The sequence below is a fragment of the Crotalus tigris genome, unplaced genomic scaffold (assembly GCF_016545835.1).
Source record: "Crotalus tigris isolate CLP2741 ecotype Arizona unplaced genomic scaffold, ASM1654583v1 scf7180000018537.1059022, whole genome shotgun sequence".
In the NCBI taxonomy this organism is placed as follows: domain Eukaryota; kingdom Metazoa; phylum Chordata; class Lepidosauria; order Squamata; family Viperidae; genus Crotalus; species Crotalus tigris.
This window is the reverse complement of record NW_024097062.1, coordinates 312,821-328,616: the sequence shown is the minus strand read 5'-3', so window position 1 is coordinate 328,616 and position 15,796 is coordinate 312,821. Positions and strand designations below refer to the sequence as shown.

At 36.8% G+C, this 15,796-nt stretch overlaps 1 protein-coding gene across 1 annotated transcript; it reads right to left on the bottom strand.

Annotated features, from left to right (window-relative positions):
* Window positions 1-458: 458 nt before the first annotated feature.
* MUSTN1 (musculoskeletal, embryonic nuclear protein 1) lies at window positions 459-13,822 on the bottom strand. The gene is made up of 3 exons (XM_039353883.1): window positions 13,656-13,822; window positions 4,956-5,076; window positions 459-729 (listed from the first exon to the last, which is right to left on the bottom strand). Exons 1-3 carry the CDS (start codon window positions 13,662-13,664, stop codon window positions 623-625), a joined length of 237 nt encoding a protein of 78 aa, XP_039209817.1. The 5' UTR covers window positions 13,665-13,822; the 3' UTR covers window positions 459-622.
* Window positions 13,823-15,796: the final 1,974 nt, after the last annotated feature.

The following is a 15,796-nucleotide window of genomic DNA, read 5'->3' as shown; positions in this document are numbered from 1 at the left end:
ACATCCACCCGGCACTCGACGATGCATAAGTGGGTTTGGGGTTGCAGTTTGGGCACTCGGCCTCTAAAAGGTTCACCATCACTGGTATAGGGTCTCCTGCTTGAACAGGGGTTTGGACCAGAAGACCTCCAAGGTCCCTTCCAGCTCTATTCTATTCTGAAGAATTCAATCTATGAGGCAGCAATCCAGGACCAATTAAGGAAAATCTTCCTTATTTTGGCAAGTACGCATGGGAAGAGGATTTTTTTTTCCCTGAAGGGGAAAAGTTAAAAGAAAGCTCTTGGGCTGATGTTTTATCCCAGGCCAAGATTTAAACCAGACTCAGCTTCGTTGCCCTCCCATAGAAAGACATTACTATTTCCATAGACTTCCTACCAAACTGTGTGCAGAAATCATTATTTAAGTGACTTATATTTATATTCCCTGGTTCTACTGCAAGTGAATAATAGAGTATAATCAAAAGTCAAAAATCATCTAGCTTTATTTTCTTTTACACAATAATTATAATTAGAACTGGGTCATTAACTTTAAAAGGAAGAATCCTAGGGCATTTTTTGTTAACCAAACTGATATATAGGGAAACAAGACAAGCAGTGAAGGATGATGGGAATATTCATGGCTGTCAGCCAAAAACACTTTTTGTAGGCTCTGATTTTGGTTTGTCAAAGACGGTTTCTCCTCCGGTGCATTCTCGGCTGAAGACAGATGGCGCAGCAGAGCCAGCTTGCTCTGAAAAAAGAAGGTAGCTGATTAATGCTTCAGCAAGAATAGTTCACAAACCGAAGGATAACATAATAAGCACAGTAACACCAGAGTCTACATCATGTATGTTTCAAAGCAGGGACATGCAACCTGTTCAGACGCACCAGGCTTTGAAGGGGATGTTCTGAGTTGCACTCTAATCACCAGGTGGGACTAAAATCACCAATGGGGCAAACAGAGCAAATATTCCATTTGATTTATTTATTTATTTATTCAAAGTTGAATTCAATGGAAAAATTCAAAGGGTTCCTCGGGTTTCATCACTGGAGCTCAGTTTATAAAGATCCAGAGCAGTGGTTCTCAACCTTTTTAATGCCGCGACCCCCAACCAGTCGTAAGTTGAGGACTACTCAACCGGTCGTAAGTCGAGGACTGGTGCAGCACCGTTTGCAGAATGGGACTTTTGGCGGGCTCAGCAGGGCAGAGACAGCCTGGACAATTCCTATTGGCTTTTGAAAGCCAATAGAATTAGACTCTATTCAAGAGAGTCTATTCTATTGGCTTTCAAAAGCCAATAGAATAAAAGGGAGTAGCATAGCTAAGGAAAAGGGGGGGAAAAAATGGCAGACTGCGTTGTTTGGCGACCCCCGTGAAATGGTCGTTCGACCCCAAATGGGGTCCCGACCCACAGGTTGAGAACCACTGATCCAGAGGTATAAGAAGCAGAGAGGTATTGCAATTAAAAGCTTTGTGTTTTTAAAATAAAAAAAGATGGCAGCTCAGTATGGTGATAGCAGTATCTCTTCAGGAGAATGTGTCTATGTTTTCCTTTTTCATGACTGGGGATAAATTATTCCTGAGTTATTTTAATAATCCTTGCCTCTGGATGAGGGAAACTTTGGAAGATTATTTTTATTCAGGAGACATACCACTCCAAAAACATTCCACAGTGCATAGAAGATAAACCTTTGAATGATCAGAGCCGAATAAAACTGAACTTGCAGTTTTCATATTATATACTTTTACCCCAAGTCTCTGTTTTTAAATCATCAACACACTAATAATTGTTAGCATTTTTCACAATCTATATACTAATCTGGGGGACTAATAAGCTTGTTTAGGATTTGTGCTATAAGACTGAAGACATTTAATTATTGCTTTCAAGAAGACTTTGTATATGTTTCAGCTTTCAGATTCATAATAAATATTTTAATACGAGGATTTATATCAATATTATTTAATTTGTTTTCTTGCTTTTTAAATGATTTCCTTGCTTTTTAAATAGTTTTCCTTGTTTTTTTCTGATTATATCTGTAAATTTCATAAATGCCTAAGAAAAACCATTGCAATACTTTGACCTAAAACATGACCATTGTCTATCTTGGGAAGCTGTTTGTCTAAGAAAATAATTCTGTGATTAAAGGATTAAGTTACAGGGTATCACTGATTGTAAGGAGAGAGTGAGCAGGACAGAAGTGTTCTGGTTATCTCTGATTTATTTCCCCCCCCCCCCCCCCCCCCCCGGGACATTACAGGAAGAAGCTGAAAGGAACAGGAGACCTTTCCTGCAAATGACCTTGCCTTTGGGCTCATTCTCTTATATCCCAATTTGGGGTTTTTCTTAACATAAACGTTTTACATTTAGTCAGAGATGATTTGTTAAATAAGGACAGTTTTCCTATTAAGTAGGTAAAGCTGTAATAGGATAGAGCTGGTCTGGCCATGTAATTAAGGCACCAGGCTAAAAATCAGGAGACTGCAAGTACTAATTCCACTTTAGCCATGAAAGCTGGCTGGGTGATTTTGGACCAGTCACTTTCTTTCAACCCACATTGTCAGTCTCAGGTGTCAGGCTAGTCAGTCAATTCCTGTTGCAACCAAAGGATGAATTTTAAAAAAGCAGATCCTGCAATTGCAAAAAAAAAAAAAAAAAATGCTAAGAAGAAACAAATAAAAAACAAGGCTGTAACAGACAATTTTAACTCGTATTTCCTACTGTGCTATGTACAGCTGTTGATACTCAAATATTAACTTCATTTTAGTAATGATCATAAAATGGCATAAGATATGTAAATACAGGAAAGCCTAATTCACCTTCTTCTAAGAAAGTATACTCATTTACTTAATCTTATGATGCTGGTAAATCTCTTGACTATTTATGCTTTTCTTATTTTTCTGTTCTTTTCTTTTAAAGCATGCAATATTTTAAAGTGTTATCCTTCCGCTTATGAGCTGGCAGAAAAATAGACTGACATGCTTTGCACTGCCTCTCTATGCAATCTCAGTAAGGAGGCGGGGGGGGGGGGAGGGCTGCCCTTAGGATTTTAATGCAGGACAAATTAAGGAAAATTGTGAGTAAATTCTTCGAGCTTTGTTTTCCTTCTTACCAAACATGCTAGGTATCCACTAATTGCTCCCTTAAGGGCTGAAGATCAGATGAGTGTTGATAGATGGCTAGCCTAGTGGGTTGAACCATTGAAAAAAACTTGCTCTAGTTTTGTGCAAAGGCAACCAGGTTTTCTGCAGCTACCTTCAGGGTTTCATACAGTTCTGGAATAGTTCTGTTTAAACCCATGTTTTAAAGTCCCTTGTCAGGGGGGTGGAAAGGCAGTTGGGGCAAAGATTATGAAGTGGGAAGGAAGTTTCTTAGCTGAAGATGCACGTGGCTTTTCCCCAGACTAGTCAGCATCAGACTTGCAATTAATCTGCAAGGAAGCTAATCTGTAAACCCCACCCTCACAGATCAGCTTCAGGGGATGAGGTGGGGCTGCCTTTAGAGACAGAAACAGTTCAACCCCAGCCCACCCTATGAACCAGGCATTCCAGTAGATTGGGGGTGGGGGGGGCAGAGGGCAGGACAGTGCACTAAAGCAAGATTCTCCTTGTTTCAGTGAACATCCTCTCTGCATCCACGGTTCAGCTGCTTCTGACTTGGGTTGATCAGTGCTCATTGCAGGGAATCCACCCTTTCTCTGCTAGGTCCATATGATCAGGGATCTGGTTGGGAAAGAGTTGGCTCCCTCTACCTCCTTCCTTCTGACAGGGGAAGTGGGGACAGATGAATCTTTAGTGTACGTAGGGAGATTTAAAACAACAGATTTTTCTGATTGCCAAAATCAGAATGGCCCTGGCAAACAATGCCCACAGAGTCTAAAATAGAGCCCCTGACTGTATTATGCACTACATCTTCAATGAGACACTGTAGATCAGGTGTGTCAAACTCGCAATGTCACGTGATGTGTTGTGACATGTCGCAACTTTTTTGCCATTGCGGCAATGGGGTGGGTGCGGTTTCGCTATGATGCATCCGGCCCGCGGGCCAGCAGTTTGACACCCCTGCTGTAGATTGTTCCTATGGTAACACTTCATTCATTTATTCATTCATTCACTCATTCATTCACTCACTCACTCATTCATTCATGTTATATAGCTACCCATCTCAAACCAGTGACTCTGGTTGGCACACCATCATAAAAGCAATCTAAACAGTTAAAACACAATACAAAAGGAAATTCAATGCAAATAGCAGTCAAGAGATATTATAATCTGTTGGTGTCAATGTAACTAAGAAATTACACACTTGGGATCCTAGGCATACAGCCAGGTGTTCAAGGCCTTCCAAACAGCCAATAAGGGTCAGGGCACTCCTCATCTGAGGAGAGAAGATGCTGGTATTGTTGGAACTGAAGATGGATATAGGCAACTATTTGTCCTCAGGCTAAATTTGTGAAACAGTCTATTTCCTTGTCTTAAAGGTGCTTTTTCAAAGCTGAACAAGTTTCATTAACAGCTTCTTGGATGAGAAGCAAAATGTATTCTTCTTCTTCCTCAAGGAAAAAAACCAGTCCAGTTGCTTTGTTGAAAAAACACCATTGAAACAACTATGACCTGGATTACTGAGAATCTCTATATGCAGTCTATTTCTTATTTTACTTTCCATTCCATATGCCATGGCACAACAGGTCAAGAAATTTGTTTAATATTATTAGTCAAAAGGATTGAAGATTCTCTATTATACATTATTTCAAGGCAAGACTTCAGTTCTTAATGCTCATTATTGGGATTTATGTTACTTCAGTGAACTTAATTTACAGAGGCAGTATGGCATTTAAATAGCATTTAAAAGCAGAACTGGGACCCCAAAGTAAGCTTTTATCTTCTTGTGTCACAAGAAGACAAAAACCAGAGGCAGCTGCCATTGTAGCAATAAATCCAGCATGAAAATCATGTAGATGCATCACACACTCCCTCACCACACGGCCTCATGACTTGATAGGTTTTGGATTTGATTTCTTGTTGGCTAGACAGTTTTCCTCTGGCTCCTTTGAGATCTTCTTCTTTTACTGGAGGACGTTTCTTTTTCACAGGAGCTGGCTGAAAACACAAGAGAAAGAACATTTTGTAGCAGAAAATGTAGTAAGCTCAGGTAGCAGTCACAAAGATATAATTGCAACATCAAGCTGTTTGAGCAGGGTGGTGAGAGTCATAGAAACATGGGGCTGGAAGGAAATAGTTAGGAAAACTGCCATTAAACCATTAGCCAGGATATCTCAGCCAAAACTTTTGCAGTCCTCTGCAGTTATTAAGAGAGAAGACAGTCAGGTTCCCAACCTCTCATCAGGGGAGGGAAAAATAAACCTGGACAGACCTTTTCCATGAAGGAGTCAATGCTCTTGAACTTCTTGTCCCTGGAGGTGTCCCTGCTTTTGGTTTTCTGCCAAGCCAGTAAAAGTTACATATTCTGCTTTTGAAGATTTTGGTGATGGTGGGCTACCACTTTCCTGGGTCTTGACTTCAGTCTTTCTATTTATGAGTGTTTTTATGTTGTTTCATGTCTTGTTTTATTGGGATTTTATTACTTCTTATTATATTTGAATGCTGGTAAGCTACTCAAAGTGACTAGGTGGAAATGAAAGTTTACAAAAAACTAATTGGGGGCATTAGACACTCAAGAGTCAAGAAGAAGGATAACTTTCAAAAGATTTTTAGGAGAAAGATAAAGTTTACCCCACAATTATTTTTATTGGGTGTTATTGTAGATTGTGATGCTAAAGAAATTAATTTGATGTTGAATTTGATAACAGCTGCAAGGTTATTGGTAGGGCAATATTGGAAGAAAGATTGCTTGCCTACTATAGAAGAACGGACGCTTAAAGTGTCAAATTTAGCAGAAATGGCGAAAATTTCTGCTTACTTGAAGGATCACTCACAAGAAAGATACATTTCGGTCTGGAAAAGATGGATAGATTATATTCAGAATAAATATGGGACTAAAAAGTTCCATTTAGTTTATGAGTAAATTTTAGAGTATTATTATTATTAATAGTTTATTATAGTTGAATTTTTATTAGTTTTATTATTATTTTTAGTATTAGTATTGTTTAACAATTTGGATATTGTATTGTTTAATAATATTGACTTTTTTATATTATTATGTTTATTTTTAATTTGTTTATACTTATGTTAAAGGGGAGTTAAAGCGCATTATGGACTTGGTTATTTATATAGTTGGTTAATGTTAGTTAGAGTTTGATTATTATATTTGTAACCCTGTACTCAGCTCTGGGAAGTGGGAGAGGGAGGGGGGGTTTAGGGTGGGTGGGTTTTGGGGTGTATACTGTAATTTTTATAAAATTTTTCAATAAAAAAAAGAAGGAGGATAACTGGTCCATATTTGCTTAGGAAAAAACCCTCTTTTTTTGATTGAAACTTAAGTATATTTATGCACATATAGCAATGAATCTAAATTTTAAAAAGCCTCACTGATTTAATTATGATGAAAGACCGAGAGAGTTAGTGAAGGAGATGAGTGGCATGAGGGTCTGGATGTGTGAAAAGGCCTAGAATGGACCCTGCAAAAAGGTATGGATTTTGAAAAGGAAAGAAGAAAAAGAAGCGAGATTTGCAAGCAGAATTATGGCAGAAAGAAAATATATGGCTCCTGTATGAAAGAGTAACCAAAGATTAATTTCCCAGTAAAATAAATGAAAAGTGGGCATAGAAAAAGAATGTGTGGATGTGAATTCTCTGGCATTGTTAGAGTGAAACTGAACAAGTTTCAACTGAACAATTTACAATGCCTTGGTAAGGCCACACTTGAAATACTGCATCCAGTTTTGGTGATCACGATGTAAAAAAGATGTTGAGACTCTAGAAAGAGTACAGAGAAGAGCAACAAAGATGATTAGGGAACTGGAGGCTAAAACATATAAGGAAAGGCTGCTGGAATTGGGTATGTCTAATTTAATGAAGAGAAGGACGAGGGGGGGGGGACATGATAGCAGTGTTCCACTATCTCAGGGGCTGCCACAAAGAAGAGGGAGTCAAGCTATTTTCCAAGGCACCTGAAGGCAGGACAAGAAGCAATGGATGGAAACTAATCAAGGAGAGAAGCAACCTAGAACTAAGGAGAAACTTCCTGACAGTTAGAACAATTAATCAGTGGAACAACCTGCCTCCAGAAGCGGTGAATGTGCCAACACTGGAAGTTTTTAAGAAGAGACTGGATAGCCATTTGTTTGAAATGGTATAGGGTTTCCTGCCTGAGCAGGGGGTTGGACTAGATGACCTCCAAGGTCCCTTCCAACTTTATTATTATTATTATTATTATTATTATTATTATTCCACCCAGCTTACTAGATGAGGAAGAAATGGCATTTCGTAAGTCATAGGGTAAAGGCCTGACTTGTATTAGCTCGAAATGGCAACTGTTTTAAACTTCTAAAGTCTTTTGTTTCAAGCAACAAAACAGCTTCATGATAGTTTCAAGGTTTTCAGTGTAAAAGTAAGTATATTTTTTCAGTGCCAGTGTAACTTTGATCACTAAATGAATGGTTGCAAGTTGCAACACTGTATGAGTGTTGGAATACATGTTAGAATGTATTTTGCATTGCAGTAACTACAGAATTATTCAGCCAGTAGATAGCAGTGTTTAATTTGCATCTATGGTTATAATCTATGGTTCCTTTATGTTCTGAGGAGAGTTTCCTGAGACAGTTGAAATGGTTAAGCAGCAAGCCCCATGGTGACTGTAGACTACACTTTATTTGATCTGTATGATTATGTAGCCATCTTCTGCTACCCATCTGTATGGCTGTATAATAATCCTCTGCTACCATTTCTATAGAATAAAACAGAATTTCTAACAATGGGCCTTCGATTCAAATGAAAAAGCATACACTCAAAGAAATGTCCATACAGGTAACCCTCAACTTACAACCATTCATTTAGTGATCAAAGTTACAATGGCACTGAAAAATGTGACTTATTTTCACACTTAAGGTTTCACACTTATGACCACTACAGAATCTCTATGGTCACATGATCAAAATTCGGGCAACTGGCATGTATTTACGGAAGTTGCCCTGTACCAGGATCATGTGATCACCATTTTTAGCCTTCCCAGATGGTTTCTGACAAGTAAAGTTAGTGGGGAAAGTTAGATTCATTTAATAACCGCATGATTCACTTAACAACTGCAGCGAGTTGCTTAGCAACTATGGCAAAAAGGTCATAGAATGGGGCAAAATTCACTTAACAACTGTCTTACTTAACAATGGAAATTTTGGACTCCACTATAGTCACAAGTCAAGGACTACCCGTATTTAGGAATCTTTAAGTATCTGCACAGAGAACATTTATTGTTGACATCTGAACTAAATGTAGAAATCCTACTGCAGCTAATGTAATTTAATTGTAAGAGACAATCAAGGTATCTTGTTTGTCAAAATTACATATCATGGGACAATTTGGAGAATGCAGGGCAGCTTTATACCGGGCAGTATACAAACCAGAGTTTTGCTCTTCAGAAGGTCATTTGAAAATATATGAATGAAAGAATGAAGATTAGACTTAGACTTAGGATAGGATAAACAAATAGGCTAAAATGCTTTTATGTAATTGTGTAGTTGAATGTGGTAAGAGAGAAATACAACAGAAATAAAGGTAGACCTTGATTTATGACCAAAATTTCTGTTGTTAAATGAAACATTTGTTAAGTGACTTTTGCCCCATTTTAAGACTTTTCTTGCTATAGTTGTTAAGTGAATCACTGCAGTTCATAAGGTAGTAACCTGGTTGTTAAGTGAATCTGGCTTCCCCATTGACGTTGCCTGTCAGAAGGTCGCAAAAGGGGATCACATGACCCCAGGACACAGCAAAGGTCATAAATGTGAACCAGTTGCCAAGCATCTGAATTTTGATCACATGATCATGGGAATGCTACAAATGTCATAACTATGAAAAATGGTCATAAGCCACATTTTTCAGTGCTATTGTAACTGTGAACAGTCACTGAACAAACTGTTGTAAGTTGAGGAATACCTGTAATGCATGTGCCAGGCTATAATGATTAGTGAATAGTTCAATACTGAGCCAGGAATAAGAACAGACTATGTAATATTCTCATGACTATTTAATGCATTTATGGATAAATATACAAGAAATGCTTGTGAGGACATCAGAAGTTATTCGAAGGCATGGACATTTTGTATTTTTGTATGCATACGACGCCACATTCTGAAATGAGATCCTGAATATTTGTAGAAAATATTAGATGCAAATTTTAGATGCAATATGGAGTATGGCTATGAATATCTAATTTATCAAAGACTAAGGTGATTGTATTGCACAGAAAAAAAGGAATGAATGATTACAAGTAATACATATATGGAGAAAATTTAGAGCAAGTATATGAATTTGTGTATTGAAATGTGTCTACTAAAAATGCACAGAGAAATTTTAAGATGTCCAAATGCTGTTAGAGTGATAGTGGAAAATATGCGTTCTGTTTCTTTGGGAAACTAAAATGCTGTTGCTCACTTTGTTACGTGTATATTTGTGTAGGTCGGGAGAAACATAACCATTGAAATGTGATAGTTAAGAAAGGTGTGATATAACAAGAACAGGTAAGAGTCAAGAGTTAATGTAAGCTGAATAGAAAAGCAAAGAGTGAAAAAATAAAGAGTCAAGAGAGTTAATGTAGGCTGAATAGAAAAGCAAATAAAGAGTGTGAAAAAAAGTACATTGAAGTTGTTTAGTCTTATGGAAAGAATGAATCAGAGTTTCTTTGCAAAACAAGTACAGGAAGGAGTGAATATATCAAGAAGACCAAATAAGTTGTAGTTGCATAGAGATTGATAGTGAGATTCTGTAAAAAAGAAAGATGAGAAATGTAAAGAACAAAAGGCATTTTATTAAGCAGTAAATTGTTGCAGTAGAAGTAAGTATGGTTGGTAGGCAGAAAACTCTGGAGAGGTATAGAAAATGGAACTGGAATATTGAAAAATTTTAGTTATGATTTCTTTTTTTCTTATCTGTAGCATACTATTTCTTATACTTTGTGCTCTCTGCTTCACACTGCATACCCTAAAACGGAATTGTGTGGTGGGTAGATAGATATTGAATTTCTTTTTCACCTGCCTCCATGTCGTTGTGCACATCATGGTTAATTAAGTTTACTTAAGTAACCATCATTCCTATATAAAAAAATCAGTCAAATAAACTGCTGCAGATTTATATTCAGCAGGATGAAGACCATCTGTTTCAGCTAAACAACTTGCCAAGGAAATCTAAAATATTAAACAGAGACAGTATAACCCATCTGCCTCTTTGCATTTTAAATAATGTAAGCTGTGAAAGTTACCCTCAGTTTGCAGACTGTTGGTTTTACCATCTCCACCTTAACATAGTGCTTTCTTTTAAGATCAACATTTGGCTCATGCATGTTTTATGGGAAGTAATAAAAATGAAGATAATTAGCACATTCCTTGGTATATGTAGAGAGGTTTTGGGACATACATCCAGTATAAGAAAGATAATCAAATTATTGATTATCTTTGTTATAAAATGGAGAGGGATCTTGGAGTCCTAGTGGACAATCACTTAAACATGATCCAGCAGTGTGCTGCAACTGCCAAACAAGCCAACACAATCCAAGGCTGCATTAACAAGAGGGATAGAATCAAGATCAATCACATAACATGTTATTACCACTTTATAATGTTTTGGTAAGATCACAAAATGAAATATTGCATATAGTTTTAGTCACTATAATATAAAAAGATGTTGGGACTTTAGAAAGAGTGCAGCAAAGAAAAACAAAGATGATTAGGGGACTGGAGGCTAAACATATGAAGGATGGTTACAAGAATTGGGTGTGTCTAATGAAAAGAAGATCTAGTGGTAACATAACAGCAGTGTTCCAATATCTAAGGGGCTGCCACAAAGAAGCGGAGATCAATTTATATTCCACACCACCTGAAGGCAGGACAAGAAGCAATGGTGGAAACTAATCAAGGAGAAAACCAACCTAGAACTGAGGAGAAATTTCCTGACAGAACAATTAACCAGTGGAACAGGTTGCTTCCAGAAGTTGTGGTGCTCCAGCACTGGAGGTTTTAAAGAAGAGATTGGACAACTATTTGTCTGAAATGGGGTATCCTGGATTAGAAGACCCCCCTAAGTCCCTTCCAATCTGTTATTTTGTTAAGTTCCAATTTCTACTGAAATGAGAGAAACTCATAGTGAAAAAAATGAGAACCCTCTTGGGCAGAGAGCAGAGAACCATGAACCAGACATGAACATAGGAGAACTTCTCTCTCCATTGTTTTACATTCTTTACTTTGGCTACATATATGTGAAAGAATGAAGAAAGAAAGAAAAATCCTTTGTCTCATGGACATTATATGCTACACTATATGTTACATATAATAATCACATAGTTGTCAACTAATGGGTAATAAATAACTGGAATGAGAATGTCCCAATCTCATACCCTCTAAAAATGTTGGACTTCAACTCTTGTAATCTTAAGAACTACATCCATTAGTCATGCTGTTTGGACATTATGGGGATTTCAAGACACCAGGTTGGAAAAAAATTATGTCCTGGAATAATGGATGATATGTTTTGTTCACTGGCCAACATTTAGTACAACGAAAATGTGTGTATTACTGTGTCCCTGCAGAAATTTTCCAGTTTTCATTTTGGTAATAAAGTGAAAGAATAATAACCACAGAAATTTCAGTCCTACAGTTTTGATTTAATATGGTCTCCTTTTTCATTCCCACTTACTTCCATGTCCATACTGGGTATTTTGTGTTTATCCAGCATAATTCTTGTATAACAATGACTGAAAATAAGTATAGATTGGTACAGACATACATCTCCTGTTCAAAATATATTTAATGAACAATGCAAAATTTTTGAAGAATTTTAGGACAGCTACAAGCTGTAGCAATATGTTGCCTAGCTTTTTTTTAGAAATGTTTTATTGATTTTTTTACAATAACAATCCTTAGTGCCTAGTGTACAGCGTGTTGTCTTTGTTCATAAATTTTGAAAAAATTCCCAGTCAATAGTAGTTAATTAATAGTCAATAATAATTAATTTTTGTACTTCCATAATTAGAAGATTAATAGTATATTTCTTTGATCTTCCTTTCTCCTAATAGTATTCTCCTTCTTCAACCTTAAACAAATGTAATTCTTCATATTTTCAATACATAAATGATTAAATATAAACATTTTTTCATGTTTGTACAAATAATAATAACATCTATGTTTTTCTGGCTTTTTGAAGCATGCATCAAAATAGTGTGCTTCACCAGAACAAATTGTTTCCCATAATAAAAATCCCAGGGAGAAACAACATCCAAGATCAGCAGTGAGACTATTCCCAGAATTATGGAAATAACATGCAATAATTGGCAAAGTTTGCCAAAATCCTCTTCTCTCCTTGCACACTCAATAACAAACTATCCTACAACTTATCTGAGACAGACTGATGAAAAATATACACTCTCCAGTAGTCCTTTCAGCTCTGATTTAGGATTTTGTTGTTCAGTCGCTAGCTGTGTCCAACTTTTCTTAATTCCATGGCCACTGCACACCAGGTCCTCTCTTTTTCCACTGTCTCCCAGAGTTTGTTCAAATTCACATTCATTACATAAATTACACTAGATCTAATAATCTCATCCTCTGCAGTCCCCTTCTCCTTCTGCCTTCAGTCTTGCACTATATCAGGGTCTTTTCCAATGAGACTTCCAATGGCCAAAGTACTTGAGCTTCAGCTTCAGTAACTGTCCTTCTAAGGAACAGTCAGAGTTGATTTGACTGATCTGATCTCCTTACAGTACAAGGGAATCTCAAGAGTCTTCTCAAGCACCACAATTTGAAAACATTAATCGAAAAGTTTAGGTCTACAGTTCTTTAAATAGCCTCTCCCAGAAGTTTCTAAATAGTTGTGACGCATTCCTGCTCCCAGATTTCCTTCCATCCTGTTGTTTGGATTAAGAAGTTCCCTGCTTTTATACATGAATGTTCCCCTAAGTATATGTGAATTATCTTTACATTTTCATCCTTTTCCAACACAATGGAAAAAACTTCAGATTTGCCAATATCTAATCAAATAATTAATCTCAATATTGTAAGATGTTTGCTGCCAAAATAAGCTTAATTCTGTTAGAAATTAATAGAACCTTCTGCTCTTTAACCAGCCCTAAGAATTTTGATCTTGCATTCAGCAAACAAGACCCTCAAGAAAAAGGAAGAAATATATTTTAGCAACATTTGTTGCATATTGTAAATAAAGCAGAATTCTGCAGACAATTGTAAATGAAAGCATTTTATTGAGTAATATGACCGAAGTGTTTTAAAACACTGGTCTATAGCTTTAAACATATTCTATGAGAAAGAGAAAAAGAGAAAGCTAAGCCATACTTTGGCTACTGCTCTAATTTAAAATAATTGTAAGCTAATTTTTCACAAAGAACATTTATTATTGCACCAAAGATGCCAGTAAGACTGTGCAAGCAAAAAATCAATGAGATGGAAAATAAATCATGAGTTTTTTCATTTCTTACCAATGACTAAATCCACCAGAGTTGCAGTTTCTCTTAGCAATAGTTATGATAATTCTTGTAAATTAAGCAGTAGAAAAAAAAACAATCATACCTGGGACATTGTTGTGACACTTTTTAAAATACTGAGTCTGTAGTTCCTTGGATTAATATCCAAACTCTGCAGTAACCTACTTCCTTTAGCTTATATAGGCTCTTCTATGAAGTCATTCTACATGATCATCTTCCCAGTCTAGCTTCTGGAGTGTTTAAGGTTGACAACATGTTACTGTCGAGAGGTTTATTCTTAGCCGTGACTGAAGTTTGTAGCATTTAATAAACTGTACGAGTGGAGTGAGAGGAACATTACAAACAAGAAAAGACAGCTGCGCTAGCAGAGCTATACAGAAGCCTTGTCCTTTCTTTAGGAACAAGTGTGTCTTCAAAGGAAGCCCTGGGGCCATTTATTTATAGCTATAAAGGGCAATGCTTTTATATTGCAGATGCTCCATGAATGTAGAAGAATAAAATACCTACAAAAACTTGCTGATCCTCAACTGGAGCAGGAAATATCTGTCATGATATTAATCCTGGGATGAACACTTTCTACAGGTGAATCAATGAAGAAGTACTAAGCTATCAGAAATAAATCATGCTTTGAGATGACCCTAGCCATCACTTATTTTATTTAGGTTGGATTCCTAGAATATTTCAACTTCTGTAAGTAGTTCAAAAACTATAGCTAGTTCGGAAATAACTTCCAGGGTACAAACAAGAGCTAAATGTCAACTGACATTTGCATTGATTTGTAAGCATCTTTCATCTAATGTGCTTATATCCCTTTAAATTTAAGCAGTGGTGAGATTCAAATATATGAACCGGTTCTCTGTGTGGATGCCGCTTCTAGAAGTCCATTCTGGGCCTGGGCAACAAAAAATTAACTATCGGTTCTGCTGAGGTGGTATGAAGTGGCTGAATCCCACCACTGCCTTTAAGTCCCTACATGGCATAGGAACTGGTAATGCAAAATAAACATTTGAAGTTCACAGAGCTACGAGCAATTTGCAAGCAACTGGAATGAACTGCTTTACATTTTCAAGCAGACTATTCAGTCACCAGTTTTTTTGCCCAATATAAAAAGCAGAACAATGAAGCCACTGTAGATACTATATAATCTCCAAAAGATTTTCTACCTATTTCGGTTAAACTGAAAATAACTTTTTCCCCATTATTTTAAAGTGGTTGGAGCATTGTTAATCTGTGTGGCATCAATTTGTCAGTTGCTAGAGAGTACAGGTAGTCCTTGACGTACAATCACAATTGAGCCCAAAATTTCTGTTGCTAAGTGAGACATTTGTTAAGTAAGTTTTGCCCCATTTTTTAAACTTTTCTTACCAAAGTTGTTAAGTTAGTAACATGGTTGTTAAGAAAATCTGACTTCTTCATTGAGTTTGCTTGTCAGAACTTCGCAAATGGTAACCGCATCACCCTGGGACACAGCAACAATCATAAATGAGTCAATTGCCCACTGTCTGAATTTTGTTCATATGACCACGGAGATGCTGCAATGGTCATAAGTGTGAAAAATAGTCATAAGTCACTATTTTCAGTGCTGTTAGTGAATGGTCACTAAATGAACTGTTATTAGTTGAGGACTCCCTGCATAAGAAAAGCAGGCTTTGGATGATCTGCAGGTTTATTTATGAACTTGGACAGTATCCATGCTTCTGGTTTAGTACAGAAAATCATGTAGACAGGTAATGCAAATATTTCTTGTATTTTGAGTGATGGTTAATCCATTCTTTGTTCAAATGGCTTTTTATAATCTATATTCTAAGAGGACCAATTTTCTTTCTTACATGCCCGATTATGTTGCCTATGGACTGTTTTTTCTTAATTATATTCAGTGCTACCAACTCATTCAAAGCCTTAAAAAACTGCAAATGAAACAAAACTGTGTGTTCCATACTTCATGAAAAACATTAATTTGGGTGGTTTGGGTCTGAACTGAAATGTACCTATTTATTTATTTACTTCATTTCTCTAGCCAACCATCTCAACAAATGACTCTAGGCCAGTTTTTCTCAACCTTGACAATTTTAAGGCATGTGGACTTCAACTCCCAGAATTCCACAGCCAGCAATGCTGGCCGTGGAATTCTGGGAGTTGAAGTCCACATGCCTTAAAATTGTCAAGGTTGAGAAACACTGCTCTAGGCGGTATATAGCATGCAACATAAAAAAAACCCAATACAAA